The sequence below is a fragment of the Mustelus asterias genome, chromosome 3 (assembly GCF_964213995.1).
Source record: "Mustelus asterias chromosome 3, sMusAst1.hap1.1, whole genome shotgun sequence".
Lineage (NCBI taxonomy): Eukaryota > Metazoa > Chordata > Chondrichthyes > Carcharhiniformes > Triakidae > Mustelus > Mustelus asterias.
Window position 1 is genome coordinate 72,808,238 of NC_135803.1, and position 27,234 is coordinate 72,835,471.

Consider the following 27,234-nt stretch of genomic DNA (forward strand, 5'->3'; position numbering starts at 1 on the left):
TTTTAAGGCCAAGCGAGAGAGATTCTTGATTGAAAAGGGGTGAAGGTTTATCAGCAGTAGGCTGGAATGTTAAATTGAGGTTACAACCTGAATGGCAAAGCAGGCTCAAGGGACCGAGTGGCCTACTCCTGCTCCTGATTCATATGTTGTTTGTATGACCTCCCAGCTCTATCTTGGCAGGCAATACCCATACCATAAGGCACATTTCATAAAACTGCTGACAAAATTAAGGTTGATGTCTTTGGCTCACAACAGTACCTGTTTTCTGCAGTGCCCTTCTTGGCATTCCTGTATCAAACCTACCCAAGCTTCAGCCTGTTTACAAGTACCGTAGTCACATCCTGTACCATACACTATCCACTCAGAGTTTCACCAGCTCTCCCTTCTTGGTTACATCCTTGTTTCCATTTCCAAGGTCTTCCACCTTGCCTTCATTCTGTGTACACTCTCTCTTTAACACCACTCTTGCCTCTTGCTGCCTCTGCCACACTTTCAACGCCACACTTCTCCCTTCTGGTTTTCTCCATTCCGTCCCATCTACCTGGAAGGTTTGTTTTTGCTATGGGGTATAAAGTAGCTGGACAGGAACTGTTTGCTATCGCTGATTTTATGCCCAGCACTATAAAGGTTAAACTTCACCCTTTTCTTTCAAAAAAGTATCTTGAAAAGTCCTAGTGTTTTAATGCTGACTTTGGTGTCATAACCCAGCTTCTCTTTTACATTCCTCCTTATCTATGCACTAATCCTTTTCCATCTCGTAAATCACCGAGACATCATTTTGTGTGTAGATGTAAAGATTGAAGTGCATTTTGTTGAAACTAATTAGTATTTCTGCTTCAATACAGGAAGCTCAGGTAACCATCGAGTGTGTAATTCTGCAGAAGTTCCACAGGATGGTGATGGGTGCCAAAGGTTTGAATGTGCAGCAGATCACCAAGGATCACACTGTGCAGATCAAATTCCCTGAGCGCGAGGAGAATCCAGGTTTTGTTACAACTTTCCTACCTCTGGGCTATGAGCACTGATATTGCCGCATTTCTCACTTAACCTTAGCAAGCAGTCTTATTTTAGAATTAGCTAACTGTTTATATTTAAATTGCATACAGTTTTACAGAACCGATTTGGGCTAATAGGCTCAACTAGTCCATGCTGATCATGTGCTACACAAACCACCACACTTCATCTCTCCCTTTCAATTATCCTCCTATTCCTTTTTCACTTCTCTAGATTCCCCGTAGGTTGCCCTGTTACGCAGTTAAAAAGGAAAACCATACACTGCTGCAAAATGCCACTCAAAATAAAATTGTGGAGAAGAATTAATGCACTGTCACAAATAGGTGCTGCATATGGTTAAAAAGGAGAAACATACATTCCTACAAAATGGCACTCATAGAAACTTTGTGGAGAAGAAGTAATACATTCTGCATACTGTCAAAATCAATTAAATTTTGATAGCTTATGTTCCTGTTGTATCTTCAGCTCTAACCAAACACTAGTCTAGGGATTTTGTTGCAAGGTAATAATATTATCCCTTTAACTCTGGATTGAATTTCTGTTACTTATACCTGACTGCAATTTTGAAATTCATGCGAGCTTGCTCCTCAACAGCAAGAGGCACCAATGGTGACACAGTAGTTAGTACTGCTGTCTCACAGCACCAAGGTCCCAGGTTCAATTCCAGCCTCGGGTAACTGTGTGGAGTTTGCACATTCACCCCCATGTCTGTGTGGGTTTTCTCCAGGTGCTCCAGTTTCAAAGAACAATACAGCACAGGAACAGGCCCTTCGGCCCTCCAAGCCCGCGCCGCTCCCCGGTCCAGGATTGAATCCTGAATCCAGGATCCCCGCCCAATTTTCCAGCCTATCTACATACCAATATCCTATCCACCGAGCTGTCCTCCCACAGTCCAGGTGGATTGGCCATGGTAAATGCACAGGGATTGGTGGGGGGGGGGGGGGGGGGGGGGCTCTTTGGGGAGTTGGTGCAGACCAGGTGGGCTGAATGGCCTCCTGCACAATAGGGGCTCTGTGGAAGATGCTATTAAGTGCTTAAAATGCATTGTTTATAATCTAAACAAATGAGCTAAGATGAACTAATGTACAGAAATTAGAAGTGTATGTATTGTGCACGGTGCATGTAAAATGATGCTTGAAAAGTTAGTTGGCTGTGATTCTCAGAGCCTCTTGTGAGCCATTTTGGCTGTGTGGAAGCTTGAATCTGATATTGCTTGATTGAATAAGCATCAGCCTGTCATGATTTGAGGGTATCGTTCCTTTTACAATACTTTCTCCACCTCTACTCTTTTCTGTCTCAGCTCTTCTTCTGCTGAAACCCTCATCTATGCTTTTGATAACTGCCCTCCATCCCAGCCATGGCTATTCCAATGCTCTCTTCACCTCCCATCTTTTGCCCTCTAAACTCAAGCTCATCCTAAATTCTGCTGCCAGCATCTCAACTCCACAGCAAGACCTATCAGCCTTGTATTCATTGACCTACATTGTCTCAATCTACTGATGTTTCCATTGTATAAAGCTCTTCCTTAAACTCCAATCCACTTATGCACCCCCTCACCTTTCTCCAACTTCTAGCACTTGTAACCCTCAGAACTTTGTTCCTTCTACTCTGACCTCTTGTGTGTTCCCCACATCACCATTGGCAGCCATGCCTTCAACTGTCTAGGCTCTAAGCTAAGGCGTTCTTTCCATAAGCACCTTCCCCTTTAAGAAGTTAGTTAAAACCTTCCTCCATGCGCAAGTTTTAATGCTTCTTCCTTTGGCTCCTTGTAATGTTTATCCAATAAAGTGCTGTAAGATGCAATTTACTTTGAAGAAAAGTCTCTTTAAGGGGAGCCAAAAAATGCAGACCTGTTGTCTGTATTTTTGATCCGCGCTAGTATTGTGAAGATTGCTTTCCCAATTGCCATCTTTGCTCTTCTGACCTGGAACAAGATGCAGTTAACCGTATACTTGAGTGGCATCTAAGAAGTGCACCCAGGATGAGGCGGGAATAAAACACTTGTGTTTTTCACAGCACCTGAGCAGCAAGTCCATGAGAATGGAGAGACCAACGGAGAAGTTAAAGAGGTTGATTCCTCTGTACCTCGGAAAAATGACATCATTATCATTTCTGGCCGGAAAGAGCGATGCGAGGCAGCCAGAGATGCTTTGCTGGTATGTTCTAAATTGTGTAGTGCTTTAATTGGGGAGAAAGGCTTAGAATACATGATTAGAAGCCTAATAGTCAAAATGATTTTTTTATTCATTCATGGGGTGTGGTTGTCACTAGCTAGGTCAGCATTTATTATTATCCCTAATTGCCCTTGAGAAGCTGCTGGTGAGCTGCCGCCTTAAACTTCTGTAGCCCCTGTGGTGCAGGTACACCCATCACGCTATTTGGGATGGAGTTCTAGGATTTTGACCCAGTGACCATGAAATAACATCAATCTATTTCCAAGTCAGGATGGTGATTGAATTTGGGGGGAAACTTGCAGGTGGTGCTGTTTCCATGTATCTGCTTTCCAGTGGTAGTGGTTATGGGTTTGGAAGGTGCTGTCGAAGGAGCCTTGAATTCCTACAGTGCATCTTGTAGATGGCACACACTGCTGCCACTGTGCATCAGTGGTGGAAGCAGTGAATGTTGAAGGTGGTGGAAGGGGTGCCAGTCAAGCAGGCTACTTTGTCCTGAATGGTGTTGAGCTTCTTCAGTATTGCCGGAGCTGCATTCAGCCTGGCAAATGGACAGTATTCAATCACACTCCTGACTTGTGCTTTGTAGCTGGTGGATAGGCTTTTGAGAGTCAGGAGGTGAGTTGCTTTCCACAGGATTTCTAGCATCTGAGCTGCTCTTGTAGCCATTGTATTCATATGGCTGTCCAGTTGTTTCTGGTCAATGGTAACTCCCAAGGAAGTGGGAAATTTAGTGATTGATGCCATTGAATGTCAAGGGCAATGATTAGATTCATTCTTTCTTGGAGATGGTCATTGCGTGCCACTTGCATGAGACAAATGTTACTTTCTACTTATCAGCTCAAGTCTGAATATTGTCCAGGTCTTGCAGATATTGTAATGATGTAACCAACTGCAGGAGAGATTGTAATAAAATGGGGGAGGTGGTGGCATAGTGGTAATGTCACTGGGCTAGTAATCCAGAGGCCCAGGCTAATGCTCTGGGGACATAGGTTCCAATATGGAGGAATAAAAGTTATTGTCAGTTGTCATAAAATCCATCTAGTTTACTAATGTCCTTTTAGGGGAGCACATCTGATGTCCTTACCTGGTCTGGTCTACCTGTTACTGCAGATCCACGTCAACTGCCTTCTGAAATGGTCTAACAATCCACTCCATTCAAGGGGGCAGTTGGGGATGGGTAACAAATGCTGGCCTTGCTCATGATGCCCACATCCAATGAAAGAATAAAGAAAACCATATGCCAATCTTTTCTTTTCCAGCTTGAAAGTAAATTGAGTTTGTAAGAATCGGTCCAAAATTTGATTTTTATTTATTAGCGCACTTTCCTAGAGGGATTAACCAATTTATAACAGTTTATGGCTACAGGAATTTCAAGATTCTTCCACTGTCATCACCAATATTTAACTTCGAGCTCTGGCCACATTGGGGCAAAGGTCCTTTCTCATTTTGATGCTTTCTTATAGGCACTGGTTCCTCTTACAATTGAAGTAGCAGTGCCCTTTGACCTGCATCGTTACATCATTGGCCAGAAAGGAAGTGGTATACGCAAGATGATGGAGGAATACGAGGTAAAAAACTGTTGTACTTGTCTGTAGCTAGCAGAGTGAAGGCAAGACAGGAAGAATCCATAGCATTGGTGTTTATTGTGGAGTCATTCCTGTTAAACCTGCACTGCCCAAGAATTGTACAATTTTATACTGGGGGAACCAGCTAACTGGACCCATTGGTTTACTCTGTGCCCACCCTCTCTTCCCCCCCCCCCCCCCCCCCCCAAAAAAGTATTTATCCACTTTCCATCTAAAATGTTGGATTCTGTATCCATCACACTCTCTGGCAGGGCAATTCAAACCTTCTGTTTTATATTTTTTAATATATCATCAACTAACCTCTCACTTCAATTTTCTGGCTATGAATTTTTATCCTCTGGTTACATATTTCCCCAACCACTGGAAATAACTCCCAAATCCTTCACTAATTCTGCTAACTCGTGTCGGGACTCCTGACCCCTTCTAATAAAGAGAACTTCTGTTTCTCTGGTCACTCCTCGCATCTCATCCCCCGAATGCATGTTTTACTGAAAAAGTCACTGAATAGTAATGTGGAACTGGAATGTTAGTGACTTTTCCTTACTTCCACAACCTGTGACCACTGAAATAATTTGTGATACCTCTTTACTGCCAATGGCTACTGTATTTTAAAAATGGTATATTTACTTTTCGATGTTCTGAAATCTTGATCAAAGTGAGCCCAAATCTCCTCCAGGAGAAGTAATGGATTTTATTATAATATTTCACCTGTTGCTACAACCTCATGTTTTCTTTAAAAATGAACTTGAATATGGGCATGTAACATTATAGCTTCAGGATTGTCCAACATGTGATACCCGTGTCAGAGTAACGAGCAGAGCCCTACCATAAGACATAGGAGCAGAATTAGGCCACTCGGCCCATCGAGTCTGCTCTGCCATTCAATCATGGCTGATACTTTTCTCATCCCCAGTCTCCTGCCTTTTCCCCATAACCCCTGATCCCCTTATTTAATCAAGAACCTATCTATCTCTGTCTTAAGGCAAAGAGTTCCACAGATTCGCCACTCTGGCTGAAGAAATTCCTCCTCCTCTCTGTTTTAAAGGATCATCCCTTTAGCCTGAGGTTGTGCCCTCTTGTTCTAGTTTTTCCTACTAGTGGAAACATTCTCTCCACGTCCATTCTATCCAGGCCTCGCAGTATCCTGTAAGTTTCAATAAGATCCCCCTCACCCTTCTAAAATCCAACGATTACAGACCCAGAGTCCTCAATCGTCCTCATATGACAAACTCTTCATTCCAGGGATCATTCTTGTGAACCTCCTCTGGACCCTTTCCAAGGCCAGCATGTCCTTCCTTAGATACGGAGCCCAAAACTGCGCTCAATGCTCCAAATGGGGTCTGACCAGAGCCTTATACAGCCTCAGAAGTACACCCCTGCTCTTGTATTGTAGCTTCCCGACTGCTACACATTGCATTTGCCTTCCTAACTTTTGACTGAACCAGCACGTTAACCTTAAGAGAATCTTGAACAAGGACTCCCAAGTCCCTTTGTGTTTCTGATTTCCTAAGCATTTCCCCATTTAGAAAATAGTCTATGCCTCCATTCCTCCTTCCAAAGTGCATAACATAGAAATCATCATAGAAACCCTACAGTACAGAAAGAGGCCATTTGGCCCATCGAGTCTGCACCGACCACAATCCCACCCAGGCCCTACCCCCATATCCCTACACATTTACCCACTAATCCCTCTAACCTACACATCTCAAGACACTAAGGGCAATTTTAGCATAGCCAATCAACCTAACCCGCACATCTTTGGACTGTGGAAGGAAACCGGGAGCACCCGGAGGAAACCCACGCAGACACGAGGAGAATGGTGCAAACTCCACACAGACAGTGACCCAAGCCAGGAATCAAGCCCAGGTCCCTGGAGCTGTGAAGCAGCAGTGCTAACCACTGTGCTACCGTGCCGCCCCTCACACTTTTCCACATTGCATTCCATCTGCCACTTTGCCCACTCTCCTAGCCTATCCAAGTCCTTCTGCAGCCCCCCTGCTTCCTCAATACTACCTGTCCCTCTACATATCTTTGTATCATCTGCAAACTTAGCAGCATTGCCTTCAGGTTCCTTGTCCCAAATCGTTAATATATATTGTGAAAAGTTGTGGTCCCAGCATCAACCCCTGAGGGCGCACGGTAGCACAGTGGTTAGCACTGCTGCCTCACAGCTCCAGGGACCTGGGTTCGATTCCCGGCTTGGGTCACTGTCTGTGTGGAGTTTGCACATTCTCCTCGTGTCTGCGTGGGTTTCCTCCAGGTGCTCCGGTTTCCTCCCACAGTCCAAAGATGTGAGGGTTAGGTTCATTGGCCATGCTAAAATTGCCCCTTAGAGTCCTGGGATGCGTAGATCAGAGGAATTAGCGGTAAAATATGTAGGGATATGGGGGAAGGGCCTGGGTGGGATTGTGGTCGGTGCAGACTCGATGGGCCGAATGGCCTCTTCTGTACTGTAGGATTTCTATGAGGCACACCATTAGTTCACAAAGCTGCCATCCTGAAAAAGACCCCTTTGTCCCTATGTCTGCTTTCTGCCAGTCAGCCAATCCTCTATCCATGCCAGGATCTTGCCCTTAACACCATGGGCTCTTATTTAACAGTCTCCTATGCGGCACCTTGTCAAAGGCCTTCTGGAAATCTAAATAAATCACATCCACCGGTCTTCCTTTATCTAACTTCTTTGTTACCTCCTCGAAGAATTCTAACAGATTTGTTAGGACATGACCTCCCCTTGATGAAGCCATGCTGACTCAGTCCTATTTTATCATGCACTTCCAAAGTACTCTGCAATCTCCTCTTTAATAATGGACTCTCAAATCTTGCGAATGACCGAAGTCAGGCTAACCTGCCCATAATTTCCCGTCTACTGTCTTCCACCCTTCTTAAACAGCGGTGTTACATTAGCTACTTTCCAGTCCTCTGGTACCCTCCCTGCTTCCAGTGATTCCTGAAAGATCACCACCAATGCCTCCGCAATTTCCTCAGCTATCTCTTTTAGAACTCTGGGGTGTAGTCCATCCGATCCTGGTGATTTATTCACCTTCCGACCTTTCAGTTTCCCCAGAATCTTCTCCTTCGTGATGGCCACTACACTCACCTGTGCCCCCCATTCTCCTGGAACTCTGGCATCCCACTGGTGTCTTCCACCATGAAGACTGATGCAAAGTAACTATTCAGTTCCTCTGCCATTTCTTTATTTCCTATTATTACTTCTCCAGCCTCATTTTTCAGTGGTCCAATGTCTATTTTTGCTCCTCTTACCTTTTTATATATTGAAAAAAAAAGCTCTTCCTATCTATATTACTAGTTAGCTTGCACTCATTTCATCTTCTCCACCCTCATTGCTGTTTTTAGTTGTCCTCTGCTCACTTTTAAAGGCTTCCCAACCCTCTGGGTTCTCACTAATCCTTGCCACTTTGTATGGTTTTTCTTTTGCATTTGTGCTGTCCTTGACTTCCCTTGTCAGCCATGGATGCCTTGCCCTCCCTTTAGCATGTTTCCTTCTCCTTGGGATGAATTTCTGTTGTGCCTCCTGAATAACCCCCAAAAAACACCTGCCATTGCTGTTCCACTGTCTTCCCTGGTAGGCTCCCTTTCCAATCAACTGTGGCCAGCTCCTCCCTCAAGTCTTTGTAGTTACCTTTATGTATTTGTAATATTGTTACATCTGATTCTCAAACTGCAGGGTAAATTCTATTACATTGTGGTCACTGCTCCCTAAGGGTTCCTTCACCTGAAGTTCAGTAATCAAGTCTGCCTCATTACATATCACCAAATCCAAAATTGCCTGTTCCCTAGAGGGCTCTGTCACAAGCTGCTCCAAAAAACCATCTCTGAGACATTCCACAAATTCCTTTTCTTGGGATCCACTACCTACCTAGTTTTCCCAATCCACCTGCATATTAAAGGCTCCCATGGTTATTGTAATATTGTCGCCTTTATATGCCTTTTCTATCTCCTGATTTATTTTTCTGCTCCACATCCTGACTACTGCTAGGGGGCCTGTACATAACTCCCATCAGAGTCCCACCTTTGCGATTCCTCAACTCCACCTGGGATCCATACCTCAATGGATAAAATATTTCATTAAAAATGATCAAACTGATGGTGTTTGTCTTCCTGGGTTTGAGCAACTCTTGATCAGCTCCCTGGCCCAAAGTTCCTGGTCTGACCATGGAGCCTTTGGTGGTGAAGATGGGCTGTTTACTTTTGAGACATGCCAGATAATTGAGGCAATTCTTTTTTTTTAAACTGTACTGTGTTGGGTTCTTTGAATTGTGTAGGGATGGTAACACTAGAAGGTTTAGGCAAAGGATAGCAGGAATTTGTCTGCCTCCAGCCCACAGGAGATGTGCTGCAATTGTCCTTATGAAAGCAAAGAGGAAGGTATTTCTGTTTGTGTTTGTGTATTCTGTTTGTGTTAATTAGCTGTGATAGAGGCATTAACAGCCTCAGGTGGTCTCCTGCTGCCTTGCTTGATTGTCCTGGGGAATCAGGAATTGATTTGCAGATTTCTCTTAGTTGATTGTTTGGTTAGGGGATGTGATTACCCAAGCAGTGATGCAGGTTGGGTTTGATGAGCCTGATGACCTTTGCTCATCTTTAATTTCACATGTTAATATTCACATAAGGAGCCATTTCAGGAAATGTTTCTGGCCGGTCTCGAACCGGGGATCTTTCACGTGCGAGGCGAACGTGATAACCACTACACTACAGAAACATAGCAGTAAAGCAAGCTTCCACCGAGACCTGCGAGCCTTTCTGATGACCTGTTACCAGAACAGCTTAAGCTTTCAGAGCTGCCTACTGGTGCCATCAATTTTAAAATGTATGTTTTACATTTCCTATTCCTATTGGGTGTGGGAAATATTAATTATAATCACCCTTATTAGGCAAAATTTCACCTTGGCCCATGTCCCATGTTTTAAGATGTAAAATACACCAAGTAAATAGATTTCTTTACATTGAAAGCTCTTTATAGTCTGTAATTTGAGTGTCCATCATTTCAGAAAGCCATGCAGTATTGATAAGTTTTCCTTTGTGGAATTTTTAAAATACAGGTAAACATTGCTGTCCCCCCTCCTGAGGAGCAATCTGACACCATTAAAATCACCGGGTTGGCTTCTCACCTGGACCGCGCTCGGGAGGGACTGAATGAGCGAGTCAAGGAACTGCAAATGGAGCAGGAGGACCGGGTAAGCCTGTTGATAACATCTGAATTAATGTGTATGGACACCGCAAGTTACCATTGTTCATGCTAAGCCAGCATGTTCAATGTAACCTAGCATAGCTTGTACTGTCGTGCTTTGTATATGGTAAGGCAGTTAGTCGGAATGACAGGTCGAAAAAGTTACGAGAACAGTTTGCATAGACAAGGCTTGTATGGTGAGTATAGAAAATTTAAGGTGAGCTAATTGATATGTTTAAGATTGATGCAACCAGGTGATAGGGTAGAAAGAAAGAAAAACTATTTTCTCTAATGCAACAGTCCTGATCAAGGGAGCATAACCTTAAAATTGAATCTAGACCACTCGGGTGTGATATCAGAAAGCATTTCTTCTCAGGGTGGTGGAATCTCTCGAAGCTATTGAGGTTGGGTGAGCCAGTTGAAAATTTCAAAACTGGGGTTGATAGATTTTTGTGAGCTAAGTTATTAAGGGACAGAAAACTACAGCTTAAACGTAGTTCTGTGATATTGGTTTGAAGTATTTTCTTCCCTGTTTGGAATGTTTTCTGGAAGGACTGATTCAGTGAGCGGGTATGGGGGAGAGGGGATCCAAGGTTCTGAGCTACCCACTACTAATCATTGTCATGCCATTGCCACCCATGTGTATGCCATGTGATCAGATTGAAATGGGTTAATTTTCAAACTATTTCCGGTTAAATAAAGTCTGAAGCCATTTTGGTAATGCTGAGTGTTTGATTATAGTGATTTGATGACTACCTCTGAGTGCAATGTTGTGTGTATTTTCTCAAGCAAAAATGTTGAGCACCTTTTTTGTTTTGCACATCATGAATTTGGATTGGTAAAAGGCTGGGTCCGATCTGATTGGGTTGAGTTTAATATGTTGGAGTGGGTTTGAAGCAATTCTCTTATTGAGAGTAGTGAACAATTTTTTAAAAATTATGCGATCACTTCTGCCAAGTAAGGAACAATCTGTTTTCACCATCTCTCAGGCTCTGAGAAGCTTCAAGTTGACAATCACTGTGGATCCTCGCTATCACCCGAAGATCATTGGCAGGAAAGGTGCAGTTATTACTCAGATTCGTATGGATCATGACGTCAATGTTCAATTCCCTGACAAGAATGATGAAAATCAGGTATGGACCCCTTCTCTCTGACTCCACCCAGGCTTTGGCACAGACCACCTCTAACTCGACACAGTTTGGGTGCAGGGCTGGGGCCATGTGCCTGACCCTTGGTCTATTTTCTCATCCTCTATAGTTAAATGATAACACCAATTACAAGGATGACATCTCATGTCCCTCTGAGAAATTCCAGCACTGGGATCTGGTCACTCTCATTACGTAACCTTATAAATCATCAGCAATGACCAACGAATATCCCTAGGCAACCTGATGGGATCTACTCCCTGATCTGATACTGTGGGAGATCTTACCATCTTGGGTAAGAACAAGTATAAAGAGATGAAGACCTGAGGGGCTGTGAATATTAGTATTTTTAAGGGAAAGCTAAATGAGAGTAGGGCAAGAGGAGGATTGTGTGATGGGTAAAGACCTATTGAGAACATAAATAGGAGCAGGCAGGCTATTTGGTCCTTTTGAGCTTGCTTTGCGATTCATAGTGATCCACCCCAACTACTTCAAGCAGTGGCTGATATCTTTTGATTCCCTTCCTATCCAAAAAGAACCTACCATCTCGGGCTTAAATATACTCGTCGACTGAGCATTTACAACCTTCTGCGGTCGGCAACTCAACTTCACAACCCTTTTGGTGATAATTTCTACTTGTCTCGGCCTTGAATGGTTGGCCCCTTAGCCCTAGTTATGGACACCATAACTCAGGGAAACGGCTTCCCATTTGGGCTGAATGGCCTTTGTGCTGTTGCTGTTAATTCTTTGTAATGCAGAAGGTCCATATTGGAGAGGACATGGCACCAACTCTAATTACATTATCAGGATGGTGGACTCTACAGCTTAGAGCTGCCTGATCTGGGAACACAGGTTAACAATTATGTTGCCAAGTGAAGGGAAAAGCAATGACTGCAATTAGTGACCATGCTAGGCAAGGCAGACATTGTGTCATATTATGGTGATGATGTGGAGATGCCGGCATTGGACTGGGGTAAACACAGTAAGAAGTGATATGATCACTTCTCATGAAATGATCACTTCTCATATTATGGTGCCATGAACACCTTTTGATCTATTGCCCTTGACCTCATCCTGCTTATGTTTTAGGATCAGATAACTATCACTGGGTACGAGAAAAATACAGAAACTGCCAAGGAAGCCATCATGAAAATAGTGTCTGAGCTCGAGGAGATGGTGTCTGAGGATATTACACTCAACCACAGAGTCCATGCCCGTATTATTGGTGCCCGTGGGAAAGCCATCCGAAAGATTATGGAGGACTTCAAGGTGAGCTGGTCTGCTACAATGTTCTACGCATGAGGCCAAAACCAAACACATGCAACTCCCCTGGACGTGTGGAACAATGTGACCATTCAGTAGCTGGTACTGGAGTGTGCACTCGTAAGACAGGATCTGACCCTGTAATGCTCCCTTTTCATTGTCACGATTAGATACTGATCCAACACTTGCTATCACGATTCACAAACGGTGAAAAATTACAACATGCTACTGTGCAGAGGGACCTGAGGGTCCTTGTGCATGAATCACAAAAACTCAGTTTGCAGGTGCAGCAGGTAATCAAGAAGGCAAATGGAATGTTGGCCTTTATCGCAAGAGGGATGGAGTATAAAAGCAGGGAGGTCATGCTGCAACTGTACAGGGTACTGGTGAGGCCGCACCTAGAGTACTGTGTACAATTTTGGTCCCCTTATTTAAGAAAGGATATATTAGCTTTGGAGGGGGTACAGAGAAGGTTCACTGGGTTGATTCCGGAGATGAGGAGGTTAGCCTATGAGGAGAGATTGAGTAGACTGGACCTGTACTCATTGGAATTTAGAAGGTTGAGGGGAGATCTTATAGAGACATATAAGATAATGAAGGGGCTAGACAGGGTAGAAGCAGCAAGGTTATTTCCACTTACAATGGAAATGAACTAGGGGGCATAGCCTCAAAATATGGGGGAGTCAATTTAGAACCGAGTTGAGGAGGAACTTCTTCTCCCAGAGGGTAGTGAATCTTTGGAATTCTCTGCCTAATGAAGCAGTAGAGGCTACCTCGTTAAATGTGTTTAAGTCACAGATAGATAGATTTTTAACCATTAAGGGAATTAAGGGTTATGGGGGGCGGGCGGGTAAGTGGAATTGAACCCACTATCAGATCAGCCATGATATTGAATGGCGGAACAGACTTGAGGGGCTAGATGGCCTACTCCTGCTCCTATTTCTTATGTTCTTGTCCAGCATCAAAGCTTCGCATCTGAAATGTGTGACTGGAGCCTGAGCAATGGCAGCATATGTTTGACTGTGGGCTGTGTGTGTGGGGGGGGGGGGGGGGGGGGGGGATCCTTACATGGTCTGGTCTACATTTGACTCCAGACCAACAATAATGTGGTTGACTCAATTGCCCTATGAAATGGCATAGCAAGCCATTCAGTTCAAGGGCAACTAGGGATGGGCAACCCATGTCCCACAAATGAATAAAAAAGATGATCTAGTGTCAGTTTTGGATAAGTGAGAACTGTTTTTGTAGTTCACACAATATGATTATGTCAACTGTAGTGAAAAGAGCCAGGAACGTGACCTTTGTTCTTTCCAGAGTATGATTAAAGGCGCAGTGATGTGATGATGCAGTTAGTCGTCATTATAAACACTTGAATGATGGCTTCTTGGCCTTTTGGCTAACATTTAAGCCCAAAATGGGGTGCAATGCCCATTGGATCTTGTTTGTCTCTTATGGAGACTATGAATTGGATTCAGTTAGATTTTGAATTTGGTTTTTGGAGCAAGCAAAGAATGGAATTGGGTTTGCCCGATTTGGCTTCGTAACTTTAAGGATGGAGTGAGAATTTTCTTTTAAAAAACACACTTGAATATGCTAACTAGAGCTCATCTGGAAATTCAATTCCAGTTTCCAATCCTGGACCATTCAGATTGGCAGATCAGTTGCTGATTTGCTCTGCTTGTCTTTGCTTTAGTGCACCACCTCTTACCTGATCCAGATTTGCCGTTAGGATGGGTGTGGTTATCATACACCAAATCAGAGCTCTTCCTGTTAAGGAGTGAAGGTTACCTGGCAAGCGATGTTACTGTGCCTTAATCTGTTTGCTTTTCTGAAAGGCTTATCTTTCACCTTCCATATTGAATAAATGATTCTCCAACATGACTGCCTCCAGTGTGATGCTACCACCAAACACATCTTCCCCTCCCATCCACTTTCTGTATTCTGAAGGGACGTTTCTCTTCCCAACACCATGGCCCTTTCTCATCATCCCCTTCTGATGGCATCTTTCTGTAGAAAAATAAGGGAAGTGCCACATGCCCTTTTACCTCCATCTTTAGGCCCCAAATATTCCTTCAAGCTCACAATGCCGTCTGCTCCACACTGGGAGACCAAATGCAAATTAGGTGACCCTTTTACAGCACACCTCCACTTGACGCACAAGAATGACCAGAGCTTCCAGTCAGCTGTAATTTTGATTCATCACCTTGCCCCCACTCTGACCTCTGTCCTGGGTCTCCAATACTATTCCAATGCAGCTCAACATGAGCTTGAGGAGCATCTTTCAACTCAGAACTTTGCAGCCTACCAGACTGAGTTCAACAATTTCAGATCATTAGCACTGCTCCCATTTTTACTTTGTTTTTGAGAAGGTGGTGGTGATTCTACTTTGCAAACATACACTATCTCCAAACACACCTTTATTTATTGCCCCATTACTAGGTGGCACAGTGGTTAGCACTGCTGCCTCACTGTGCCAGGGATCCAGGTTTGATGCTGGCCCTGGGTGACTGTGGAGTTTACATGTTTACGTGGGTTTCCTCCCACAGCTCAAAGATGTGTGGGTTAGGTTGATTGGCCATGCTAAATTGTCCCTTGGTGTCAGGGGGATTAGCAGGGTTAATAATGGGGTTATGGGATAGGACCTGGATGGGATTGTTGTCGGTGCAGGCTTGGTGGGTTGAATGCCCTACTTCTGCACTGTAGGGATTCTACCAGCTGCTTTCACCTTGTGCCATCATTCCTTTTGTCATTTAATCTCTCCTGCCTTCAATTCTATCGCAGACATTTCCATTGATTTGTTCCTCCCTCCCTGGCACAGTGGTTAGTACTGCTGCCTCACTTTGCCAAGGATCCGGGTTTGATTCCAGCCTTAGAGTTTGCACATTCTCCCTGTGGCTGCATGGGTTTCATCCCACAGTCCAACGATGTGCGAGTTAGGTGGATTGGACATGCTAAATTGCCCCTTAGTGTCCCAAGATGTGTAGGTTAGGGGGATTAGCTGGGTAAAGGGTCACAGGGATAGAGTCTAAGTAAGTTGCTTTGTTGGAAATGTGGTGCAGACTCGATGGGCCAAATGGCCGCCTCCTGCACTGTAGGGTTCTATGATTTTCCCTGATTTCGGTACTTAGTATAGACCTTGTTACAACTAACATTTCCAGTTCTGACAAAGGGTCATTAACCTGAAGCATTAATTCTGTTTGTCTCCACTGACCCTGCCAGACCTGCTGAGTCGATCCAACATTTTCTGTTTTTATATTAAATGATTGCTCTTTCTGTGTTCTGTCTTTATAACTTGTGATGCACCTCACTGGGATCTTACCTGGTATTCTCGCAGGCACTTTCCAAGTACAGGTAATTCGCACGTTTTGCCTTTTTTGTTGTGCTTCAGGTTGATATCCGTTTCCCTCCAACTGGGGCAGAAGATTTGGACCGTGTCACTGTGACTGGTCTACCTGAGAATGTGGATGAGGCTATCGACCATCTCCTGAATCTGGAGGAGGAATATGTAAGTATCAGTTGAATGTCGCTCAGCCAGCCATGTATAAATGGTGCACCCAATCAAGCAGCAGCCCTTCCAACTAGTTTACTGCGTTATTGAAATTGGGCTTCATCGAGGCAGTTCTGCACGCCATCACTGCTGATTTGTTTGGTATCTGATTGCCATTGAAGGCAGTGCCTTCAACCATCAAAATCCCAAGCTTTGAAATTCCCTCCTCAAACCTCACCACCTGTATCTCCTTAAAAGATGTTCATTAAAACCTGCATCTTTGTCCATGTTTTTGGCGATTGTGTTTGTTTATCATTTTACTTTATTTTGGTGTTTTAGGATGTTTTGCTATATTAAATGCAGATTGTTGCCAGATGTGTAGACTGGAGGTGTATGATTCCAGTGTATAAAACAAGTAACACAAATAACCTCAATGTGGTATCGATCACCTACAGTTGAGAGATTCAGCTGGATTACTTGTAAGCCTCTTTTATAAAGAATGTAAATTAACATTACAGACTATATAAACATGTTGGATTGATAGACCTGCATTGTTATAGCACCTTTCACAACCACCACCTCAAGCACTTTTTACAGCCAGTGAAGTACATTTACCCACTATTGTAACATTCAACACTTGAACAGAGCAAGATTTTATCCACAAGTTGGCTTTTGCTGTTTGATTGGAAGTTAGTGTATGTGTGATTTCCCTGTTTTTTTTCTGGTAGCTTTCTGCTAATTTGCAAATTGCTTTCTATTATTTGCCTTTACTGTAAGGGGGTTGGAGTATAAAAGTATGGAAGTCTAGCTACAACTGTACAGGGCATTGGTTAGACTGTGACTGAAATACTGTGTACAGTTCTGGTCTCCTTACTTAAGGAAGGGTATACTTGCATTGGAAGCAGTTCCAAGAAGGTTCACTGATCGGCTGATTCCTGGAATGAAGGGGCTAAGGTTGTCTTATGAGGAAAAGTTAGACCTATGCTCATTGAAACTTAGAATGAAAGGTATTCTTATTGAAACATAAGATCCTGAAAGGACTTGACCAGATGGATGCTGAGATGCTGTTCCCTCTTGTAGGGGCATCTAGAACTAGGAGGCACAGTTTTAAAAATAAAAGATATCCCATTTAAGACAAGGATCAGGAGGGACTTCATCTGAGTTGTTGCTGTTTGGAATTCTCTTTCACAAAGAGCAGTGAAGGCAGCATCATTGAATGTATTCAAGGCTGAGTTGGACAAATATTTGGTTGACAAGGGTGTCAAGGTTATGGAGAACTGGCAGGAAAGAATAGTTTAAGGCCACAGTCAGATAAGCCATGATCTTGTTAAATGGGCTAAACAGCCTACTGCTTGCTCCTATTTCTTAGGATCTCTCTCTCTCTTTCTCTCTCCCTTCAGATGTCTGATGTGGTGGAAAGTGAGGCCATGCAGGCTTACATGAAGCCAGCATCACGCATGGATGAACCAAAAACCACCTCCAAGGGTTTTGTGGTGAGAGATGCTCCATGGACTAGTGGCTCAGAAAAGGTAAGGAACCTTCACTCTTCTTTGTTAAACAGAATATGTGGGATACAAGGGACTGAACCTCTTGAGGCTAAGTCCTGGCAGCCCCTTTTAGGGTCACTGGAATGCACAAAAAATTCCATTCCAGAATATATCATGGTACGCTTGATCCCAAGGCAGCTCTTCCATGTATCCTGATAAGTTCACCATGCAGCCTGTCTCTATTAACCTGGAAATGGGGCCTTAGATTGTGGGGAAATATAAACATTTTGTATATATTTTTTAAGGCTAGTTTTCAACCATTGAGATTTTTAAAATCTTTTTTGAAGCAACAGCAGGGTTATTGGGTGGTTGTTCAGCCCAGTTGCAATGCTTCACTTTTTTTCCCACACTCTTGCAATTTTCTTTCTCCCCTTCCTGAATTCTTGACCAGATCTGTTGGGGTTCATGACTAGGTTTCCATCTGGCCATTCTTCATCTGGTATCTTAGTCATGCTACAGGTGATTGGCATGCTATCTCAAACTTGATATCCACATGCTCACTGGGAGCAGATGTGATCGAGTACAAACCTGGATGATTCTTTCTCTCAGCCCACCTAAAATTCTGTGGCCCTGTGTATTCCACATCGTACAATAACTGCAGAAGATTTTTGAGGGGGTATCTCCTATCTCCAACTGGGCCCAGTTTGAAACCAGGGGCTGGAGTTTAGGTTTCTGATTTGGAAATGTCGACGATTGAGCCACAATGTGCCTGCCCAATAGAGGAAACCTTCTAGTCTGGATTTGAACCAGTGTTGGATTTTAAAGATCTTAATTTTCTAATTATCATGCATTTCGTGTTTTAGTCTACTTTGGGAAATTTTCTGTAATTTCTTTGTGAATTGCTAAATGACTTGAACTCTTTATCTCCTCAGGCTCCAGATATGAGTAGCTCTGAAGATTTCCCAAGTTTTGGTGCTCCAGTTGCTCCAAAGACTTCACCATGGGGACCGAAAAGATTCTGAGCTAGAAGAGGCTCTTATTTTCTGTGCCCCCCTACTCGCTCCCCCAAAGCCCCACACATACCTCCCCCCCCCCCCCCCCCCCCATACTGCTGGGTTGTCAAGATGTGCTTCCTGTTTGATTCCAATTCAGCAGCCTAGCAAGTAATTAGCATAGCAAAATTACTTCCTGTGTCACAAACGTTTCCAAAAACACAACTGCCGTGATTGAAGGCCATACTTGTGAGCCTCGTTCTATAACCACGCAATTGCGTGTGCTAAACCCCACGGCATTCCACATACCCTGATAAACACACAACTCTGTTTGAAAAGAGCTTGGCTTTGAATCGATTGCTGACCTGTTCAATGCAATGGCCAAATTGCGACGTTTATCCAAACTCCTCGCTGGGCACACAACTTGGTCCACGGTTTATTTCAGTTGAGTCAACATTTGCAGGATTTTGAAGCAAAGACCGAATGAGATTGTGGCTCCTGATTTCCCCACCCCCTCCCCGGAGCCAGCATTCCTTTTACCTGCCTTTGCCGTTTCCCTGGTTGAGTGCAATTGTTTTTACCCCTCCAGCTGCCACTTGCCATAGAGCTCTTGAGCCCATTTTAACACCCACACATGGAACTTGGCCGTGAGTCCAATTGGCAATCCCAGTCAAGTTATAATACCACAGAGCTAATGTAGACTTGACCTCATTTTAAATTAAAACGTGAATCATATGCTCCTCCCAATCGAGCAGACTAGTAGGCCTTTGTTCCAGGGGTCACTCAACATTCGCAGCCTCTGTTGCTTTGTCCTATCCTTTGGGATAGGCCCTTGTGCATACACTGATATTGCTTTGTCCAAAAATGAGGCAGTGAACAAACCCTTGAGTATAGAGTACAAGTGGAGCTCTACTTAACAGGGTCAACAACAAATGAGCACTGAGGGGAATTTTTTTTAAATGCTAAAACAAGGCCAAATGGATTCTCTTAAAACTGTCCCACAGCCAAAGACTTATTGGCTGACTTGCTGTTTGCAAACGGCACAAAGCCAGGGCAGTGACTGATGAACTATCATGAAGGGTGAGGCCTCAAAACATGCAGCCTGCTCCTATTGCAAAGATCCCTGAAGTGGTGAGTTGATTCCTTCCCGAATTTCTTTCATAATGCAGATTTTCTTCGATTTGGGAAATTTTGTTCCATTTGAGGAAACCACCCCTCCCCCATCCCCAAGACAAATTAGAATGACATTATTGTTTTACCCTGGACTTTACATAGTGTTTCTGTCCACAGAAAAGGCACTAAATTATCAGTTTTGTGCATGTGGTGTGTGTATATATTATATATATCTCACGTGCATGATAATGACTTTCAGTTTTTCAGTGCATCAATTCCAAAGAGCTTGGGAGAAGCTAACTTGTAGAATGTGTGCATTCTAATGTTAGAATGTACAGCACACACCACTTGTACTTTGATGTAAACAGTACCTTGAAGACGAAAAAATAATTTTCCTGTTTTAAATTGGAATTTATTTTCTCATGAAAGTGAGAATGTCCATGTTGAACAGCAAGAAGAGGAGGGGGGGGGGGGGGGGGGGGCATTTCTCTCTCCAACACTACAGCTTCCTGAGCCAATTCACTCAAGGCTGGTAAAATCTAATAGCCCACATTTTTGCCTCAAAATAAAATCATTGTCCACACTCCATTTGGCTAACTCTCTTGCACAGAATACCCAAAGGCTTGGGGAAGGGGAGAGGAGAATGTGAAGTGCATCTCCTCCTTTATAGCTTGCATCACCACCCACTCTTTTCTCCCCCCGCCCCTCCCCCCAATCAGTAATGCTGCTTGCAGTGACCGGGTCCTCACTACCTTCATGGATTTGGGTGGAGGGTGTTGGTGGGCACAGTTCATCATCCTTCTGTGTTGGGTAGATTTGAAAAACGACTTACTGAAAACTTAACTAAAACACTAATCTATTGAAAATTGAGATGATCTGTTTTAATTTTCACTTTTGTCACTGGCTCCCCATAATCTCACTTCACTGTGAAAGCAACTTTTGCCTCAGGACCTGCAGTCCAGTGAGTTGAAGCCATTTTAGTTTCAGACTTCTGCTTCCCAAGTTATTTTCAAGTGTATTTTCTGTCGAGCTAATGGCAAGCCCAGCCACTTCGCTGTGAACTTTTCTTGGTTCCCTCTAAAATCAGAACTAGCTATCTTTTCTAATTTTGCTGAATACTGGAACTGAATTGATTTTCTAATCAATTGAAAGTTGCCTAGTTTGTTGAGCATTCCCGTCACATGTGTAAACCAGAAGGAAAAAAAAAACTGGGCCTTTTTTATTCCCTCCCCCGCATTAAAAAAACTTGTTTGATTTGACTCGAACCTGGTTGACGGCCAGTATCAGGCTGTGTTCCTACAATTCACCTGGAGGTGTTCCAGTAATTATGTGGTTTCTGAACGAGTAACTGTGCTAGATTAGTGGCCCCCTCATGTGTAGGGACGTACTGCCTCTCAGAACCTGGCTATCTCTTAGTTATGGTAGTTTCTTGCTGGCACTTTAAACTGAGGTGTGGCTACACTTGTGTACTTGCATGTGCACAGCTGTGAGTTTGCACCTTGCAGATTTAAACAAAATTTGTAGATCTCAGTTTAATAATACTTCGATTTACCCGGGGTAAAAATTGGCTTTTCTTTTGAAACAACTTGCTAATCTTCTCAGGGCGTCAGTGTGCAATTCCCTTCTCTGGTGCAGGCTGAGAATGCTAGCTGAAGGCTGACTCTCCCCTAAAAGTTGGGAGCAAAGTAGCAATAATGTACCAAGATCACCGGGGTGCATGTTTGGTACTAAGTTCTCCAGCAGAACACAGCCCGGCCAGTGTTGCTGGTCTGATGGCACACTTTAGGTTCAGCTTACTTTCAAAGTGGATGTTCATGCATTAGGTACCATGGCCGCCTTGTGTCCTTTTGTTCAAACCATCAATGTTCCAATGCCATTTTCCTTGTCTGCTATTGACCCCTGCCCTGTTGACATAATAATGAAGGATTTGAGAAACAGGCCTATTTTCACTGCTCACACCTGTTCAAGTCTTCCATGTTGATGCAATACAAAGAACAAGCAGTTTCCATGTAAGACCCATTGGCCTTAATTCTGAATGGAGATATGCAAATGTATAGGAGATATGGATGACACTGGAATTTTATAAATCCAAAATAAAAAAATTGAATAACTAGTATTTCGAGACTGTGTGCACCTGTGTTTTGTAACGGCTAGCTACGACAATGTGTGAAATTATCATTTGCTGGTGCGATCTTGGAGTTCACATGGATAAAACAAAGGGTATCCACCTGTGTCGACTTTGGTAACCAGATAGCATATGTCTGAACAGGTAATGTTGTCTTTCAAGCTGGTAATAGTTTAATTGGAATTATGGAACGAGAAGGCCACTGGCCTGTTGTCATGCCACCTCTCTAGGTGCTCTGTCCCCTGTCTTTTCCTTGTGACCCTGAAATTTCTTTCTCTTCAGGTAATTATCTGTTTGCCTTATGATTGCATTTGCTTTCACCATGCGCTTGGTTAGTGCATTCCAGATCCTAACTATTCGCTGTGTTTTAAAAGAAAAATTTTAAGTCACCTCTGGTTCTTTTCCCAATTGCTTTAAATCTGTCTCTTGTTCTTGACCAGTCAATCAATGGAAACAGTTTCTCTCTTTACCCTGTCCAGCACCCTCATGCTTTTGAGTACCTTGATCCAATCTCTTTTCAACCTTTCAAAGAACAGTCCCAGCTTTTCCAATTTGTGTAACTGGAGTCCCTGTTTACTGAAAGTGTTTCAGTAAATCACTAAATCGGTGTTTTATGAAAGATCAATGCTTTTGTACTCTGCTTCCATTTGTAAAGTCCAGGATCCCACATTTTTTTGCTTTCTCAACCTTCCAGCGATGTGTTCATATACCCCAGTCCCTCTTCCCTATACCACTTTAGAATTATATCCTTTATTTTATATTGCCTTTTTTTTCTTCCAAAATTTACCACTTCACACTTTTCTGCATTGTTTCATTTGTCACATTGTGGCTGTAGCAGCATTAGAATTACAAAACCAGGGAATATAGGCCATTCAGCCCTTGAACCTGTTTCTGTTGTTCAATTAGATCATGGTTGACATGTATTTCAACTTGTTCCCATGTTCCTTTGTGCCACAAAATCTTTGGTCAGCAGGTATGTGATTTCCTTCCATGTTATCAGCCAAATGCATGTTCCCTTGATAGATAGCTTAGGCGTACTGTTTTCATCTCTAGCTGTGTGGAACATCTGAGATTTGTTGGCTATTTTTCACACCATCTGTCATAAGATCAAAGAAACAGTGGCAGGAATAGGCCATCTGACTCGAGTCTGCTCTGCCATTCAATAAGATTTTGGCATTTCTGATTATGGCCTTAAACTGCACTTTCTACCCCCCCCCCCCCAATAAATTGGCTTCCTTGTAGATCAAAAAATTAATTCCATCTTGAATATAGTCAATGATCTAGTCTCCACTGCTTTTTGTAGAAGACAATTCTAATGACTGAGAGGAGGAAGGATTTTTTTCTCTCAGATGGTGTTAAAAATGGGAGACCCCTTATTTTGAAACTCGCTCCCCTGTCCCCAACAAAGAGAAACATCCTCCTGATGAGTATTTATACTCCATTCCTTCCTAATTACTTGCTGTACCTGCATGTTAACTTTGATCCATATACAAGTATCTGAGCTTTCTGTAACGCCTCTGTTTAAATAATCTGCTTTTCTGATCTTCTGCCAAAACACTTTCCCATGTTATACATTTGCCCACAGTATTGACCAATCTAAAGTTCTTTGCGGACTCTTTGTATCCTCCTCACAACCTGCTTCCTATCTTTTTTTGTATCATCAGCAAATTTGGCTGCTGTAGAGTCGGTCAGGCCTTTCCTGGTCATGAAAATAGATAGTAAATAGTTGAACCCCAGATTCCTGTAGCACTCCACTGGTTACACTTGCCAATTTGAAGGACTAATTTTTCCAACTCTTTGCTGTTATCCAATACTTTATTCATTGTAACATAACACCAACACCATGAGCTCTTGTGCAGTAACCTTTCTTTATGTGGCACCTTATTAAATGTCTTTTGGAGACTTAATGGTTGCATCGTAAAATAATTGTCAAGCACAACTCTGCCTAATTTTATTATGATTTTCTAAATGACCTGCTACTGCCTCAATATTGGATTCGAGCATTTTGCCAATGGCAGATGTTAGACTAATTTGCTTATGGATTCCCGTTTTATCTGCCTCCTTTCTAAAGTAGGTATTACATTTTCAGTTTTCCAATCTGCTGAGACCTTTCCAAGAGTAAGAAGTGGCTACCGCCTTTCCAAGATCCAGAGAATTCTGGAAGGTTACAACAAATGTATCCGATGTCTCTAAGCACTACTTTTAAGACACTAGGCCATCTGGTCCATGTGCCTTCTCAGCCTTTAGTGCCACTAGTTTTCCTGTACTACTACTACTCCAGTGACTGTTGTAAGTTTCTCCACCCCCTCCCCCTCCTTTTTGCCCTGTTTTTTTACTATGCTTGGGACACGTTGTCTTCTACTGAGAAGACAGATAGAAAATACTTGTTCAAAAGTCTTTGCCATTTCTTTGTTTCCCATTAATTCCCCAGTCCAATGCTCACTTTGCTACTTTTTCTTGTATATTTGCAGCTTTTACTGTCTTTTCATATTTTTATACTCCACTTTCTCCCTCTATTTTTAGTTATTCTTTGTGGGTTTCTAAAATTTTGCCAATCTTCTGGCCAATCATTCATCTTTGCAGCATTGTATGTCTTTTAATTTGATACCATTCTTAGCTTCTTTAGTTAGCCATAGATGTTGCATCCTTCTCATTGTTTTTTCTCAATGGAATATATTATGAAATATCTTTGCTTCTCTTCATCTTGCCTTTTAACCTATTTTTCCATTCCACTTTAGTTAACTCCATCTTCATATCCCTTGTAATTGTAAGTTCAAGAAGGCAGCCCACAACCACCATCTTGAGGGCAATTAGGAATGCACAATAAATGCTGGTCTGTAGTACCCCCGTAAAGACTTTATTTAAATTCCATAAACTCACTTTAGACCCAAATTTCTCAAACCTCAAACATGTGTTCATTCTCACGTAGAGGATCCTTTTACTATTGCGAGTTCTAAAATAGCCTTTTCCTTAGCTGGTTCTTTTGTACGTGTGTATTAAGAAATTAAATTTAGTAGATTAAATAATGAAGAACTAAAGTAATGTGATTCACCTTCTATGTGCAAACCTCCCAGGCTTTCATGGTTACTGTCTAATGGCAAAATCTTAAACGCATCATGCCAGCTGTTTCCTCTCCCCCCGCACCCCCCCCCCCCCCCCCCCCGGGGCGTACACACACACACACACTCTCTTTATCCCTTCCTCTACCCCTCCCATCATTGCACCTTTTCCCTGGGTGTTTGGATGAAATCTACTAACGTGTTGTGAATGGAGGTAGCAGTGGGTGCCAATTCCCAACCAAGTCTGCAGAATGCTCAAAAAACTGATTGGGCAAGGTAATTCAGGAGGGCACTAACTCAAGACCATGCAACAATTATTCAAATGTGAAACTTAAATAAGAAGATATCACCATAACTATGCTGTTTGATACAGGCTCCTCCACTAATTTACTCAATTGTGGTGCAGAAGAAAATGGTGCACAAGACTTGAGAAAAGGCCAGGGGTGGGGCTATTCCTGACTTGCATACACTTTGCCTCTGGTTGCTCCCATAAAGTAGTTCAGAGCTCTGTCTGGGGCGATCAGTGAGGGTGTGGCACTAACTGTTCCACAGACAATTTGAATCCATGTGTGCTATCTTCAGAGGATGAGAAAAGAAGCTTCACTGTGGCTTAGTCGTCCTAGCAATGTTATCATTCCCTGAGGCATATCATACCTTATGTACAGGCTCTTGAGGTCAAACTTCCGATAAGTTACAACAACTGAGGTGTGATTCAAACATACAGCTCACAATCAAAAGCTCAGAACATTTGCCTTGAATCAGAAGGGTATGGGTTCACTCCAGAGACCTCTGCACAAAATCCAGACTGACACTGTTGGAGGTGCTATTCTTCAGTTGAGAGGTTAAACCAAGGCCCTATCTGCTCCATGCTATTTGAAGAAGTGCAGATAAGTTCTGTGGTATCCTGGCTGATATCCCTCAACCAGTCAGTTAAAAAAACATATAGTCTGGTCATTATCTTATTGCTGTTGTAGCATCTTCATATGTGCCGAATAGCTACTCTGACTGTAAAATGTACTCATTGGGGGAAAAAGGTATTTAACTTTCTAACAAAGTGTATTCTGAGTTTGTAAGCCTGCCTTGTGTTGATTTGTAACATCAAGGAAGGTTTCCAATCTGTAGAAGACTTTCTTGCCAGTAGCTCCCTTGCCGATAATTCTTGTACAGCTGTGACTTACAATACTGTTGCTGTTTGGACTACTCGCCATTCATAGGACCTCAGCCGCCATCTGTTGTAACACTTTCCATTGGCTGAAGAGGTTGGCTGGGCGGAAATATGAATGAATCATGATAACTGCCAGCATTTCTCCCTCATGTTTTGCGTTCCGTTGCATTTTGACACTGTTTTTGGAAAGTGACATCCTTTCTTGGCAAAGGTTTGTTTTGCAGTAACTCATGAAATAATCTAGATATTATTTATTGCGCCTTGGACTTTGAAGTACAAAGAAAATTACAGCACCGGAATATGCCCTTCAGCCCTCCTGCACTGACCATATCCCCATTTCCCATCCTATTCATGTATTTGTCCAGGTGCCCCTTAAAAGCCACTATCGTATCTGCTTCTACTACCTCCCCTGGAAGCAAGTTCTAGGCACCCACCACCCTGTGTTTTAAAAAAAAAACTTGCCTCATACATCTCCTTTAAACCTTACCCCTCGCACCTTAAACTTATGCCCCCTAATAATTGACTCTTCCATCCTGGGAAAAAGCTTCAGACTATCCTCTCTGTCCGTGCCTTTCATAATCTTGTAGACTTCTATCAGGTCTCCCCTCAACCTCCATCATTCCAGTGAGAACAAACCAAGTTTCTCCAACCTCCTAACTAATATGCCCTCCATACCAGGCAACATCCTGGTAAATCTTTTCTGTACCCTCTCAAGTCTCCATATCCTTTTGGTAGTGTGGTGACCATAATTGAACACTATATTCCAAGTGCGGCCTAACTAAGGTTCTATAAAGCTGCAACATGACTTGCCAATTTTTAAACTCGATGCACCGGCCAATGAAGGCAAGCATGCCATATGTCTTGACTACCTTCTCCACCTGCGTTGCTACTTTCAGTGACCTGTGTATCTGTACACCCAGATCTCTGCATATCAATACTCTTAAGGGTTCTGCCATTTAATGTATATTTCCCTTCTGTATTAGACCTTCCAAAAGTAAAACAAAGAAAATTACAGCACAGGAACAGGCCCTTCGGCCCTCCAAACCTGCATCGACTATGCTGTCCAACTGAAGTAAAACCCCCTACCCTTCTGGGGACCATATCCCTCTATTCCCATCCTATTCATGTATTTGTCCAGATGCCTCTTAAAACTCACTATTGTACCTGCTTCCACTACTTCCCCTGGCAGCGAGTTCCAGGCACCCATCACCCTCTGTAAAAAAAAAACTTGCCTCGTACATCTCCTTTAAACCTTGCACCCTAGTAATTGACTCTTTCATCCTGGGAAAAAGCTTCTGACTATCCACTCTGTCCATGCCCCTCATAATCTTGTAGACTTCTATCAGGCCGCCCCTCAACCTCCGTCGTTCCAGTGAGTGTCTCCAACCTCTCCTCATAGCTGATGCCCTCTGAACCAGGCAACATTCTGGTAAATC

General features: G+C 43.1%; 1 protein-coding gene and 1 non-coding gene across 3 annotated transcripts in view; one reads left to right on the forward strand and one right to left on the reverse strand.

Annotated features, from left to right (window-relative positions):
* The window catches only part of hdlbpa (high density lipoprotein binding protein a), a 71,662-nt gene extending 50,097 nt beyond the window's left edge, over nt 1-21,565 (forward strand). For both annotated transcript variants that reach the window (XM_078209196.1, XM_078209197.1), the window contains exons 20-28: nt 846-984; nt 3,031-3,170; nt 4,652-4,756; nt 9,835-9,969; nt 10,952-11,095; nt 12,197-12,376; nt 15,759-15,875; nt 17,258-17,386; nt 18,277-21,565. In XM_078209196.1, the coding sequence (XP_078065322.1) occupies nt 846-984; nt 3,031-3,170; nt 4,652-4,756; nt 9,835-9,969; nt 10,952-11,095; nt 12,197-12,376; nt 15,759-15,875; nt 17,258-17,386; nt 18,277-18,366 (1,179 nt within the window). In that variant the 3' untranslated portion in view covers nt 18,367-21,565. The remainder of the gene's footprint in view (nt 1-845; nt 985-3,030; nt 3,171-4,651; nt 4,757-9,834; nt 9,970-10,951; nt 11,096-12,196; nt 12,377-15,758; nt 15,876-17,257; nt 17,387-18,276) is intronic.
* trnaa-cgc (transfer RNA alanine (anticodon CGC)) lies at nt 9,422-9,494 on the reverse strand. The gene has a single exon. It is a non-coding gene; the product is annotated as a tRNA-Ala (tRNA).
* Nucleotides 21,566-27,234: the final 5,669 nt, after the last annotated feature.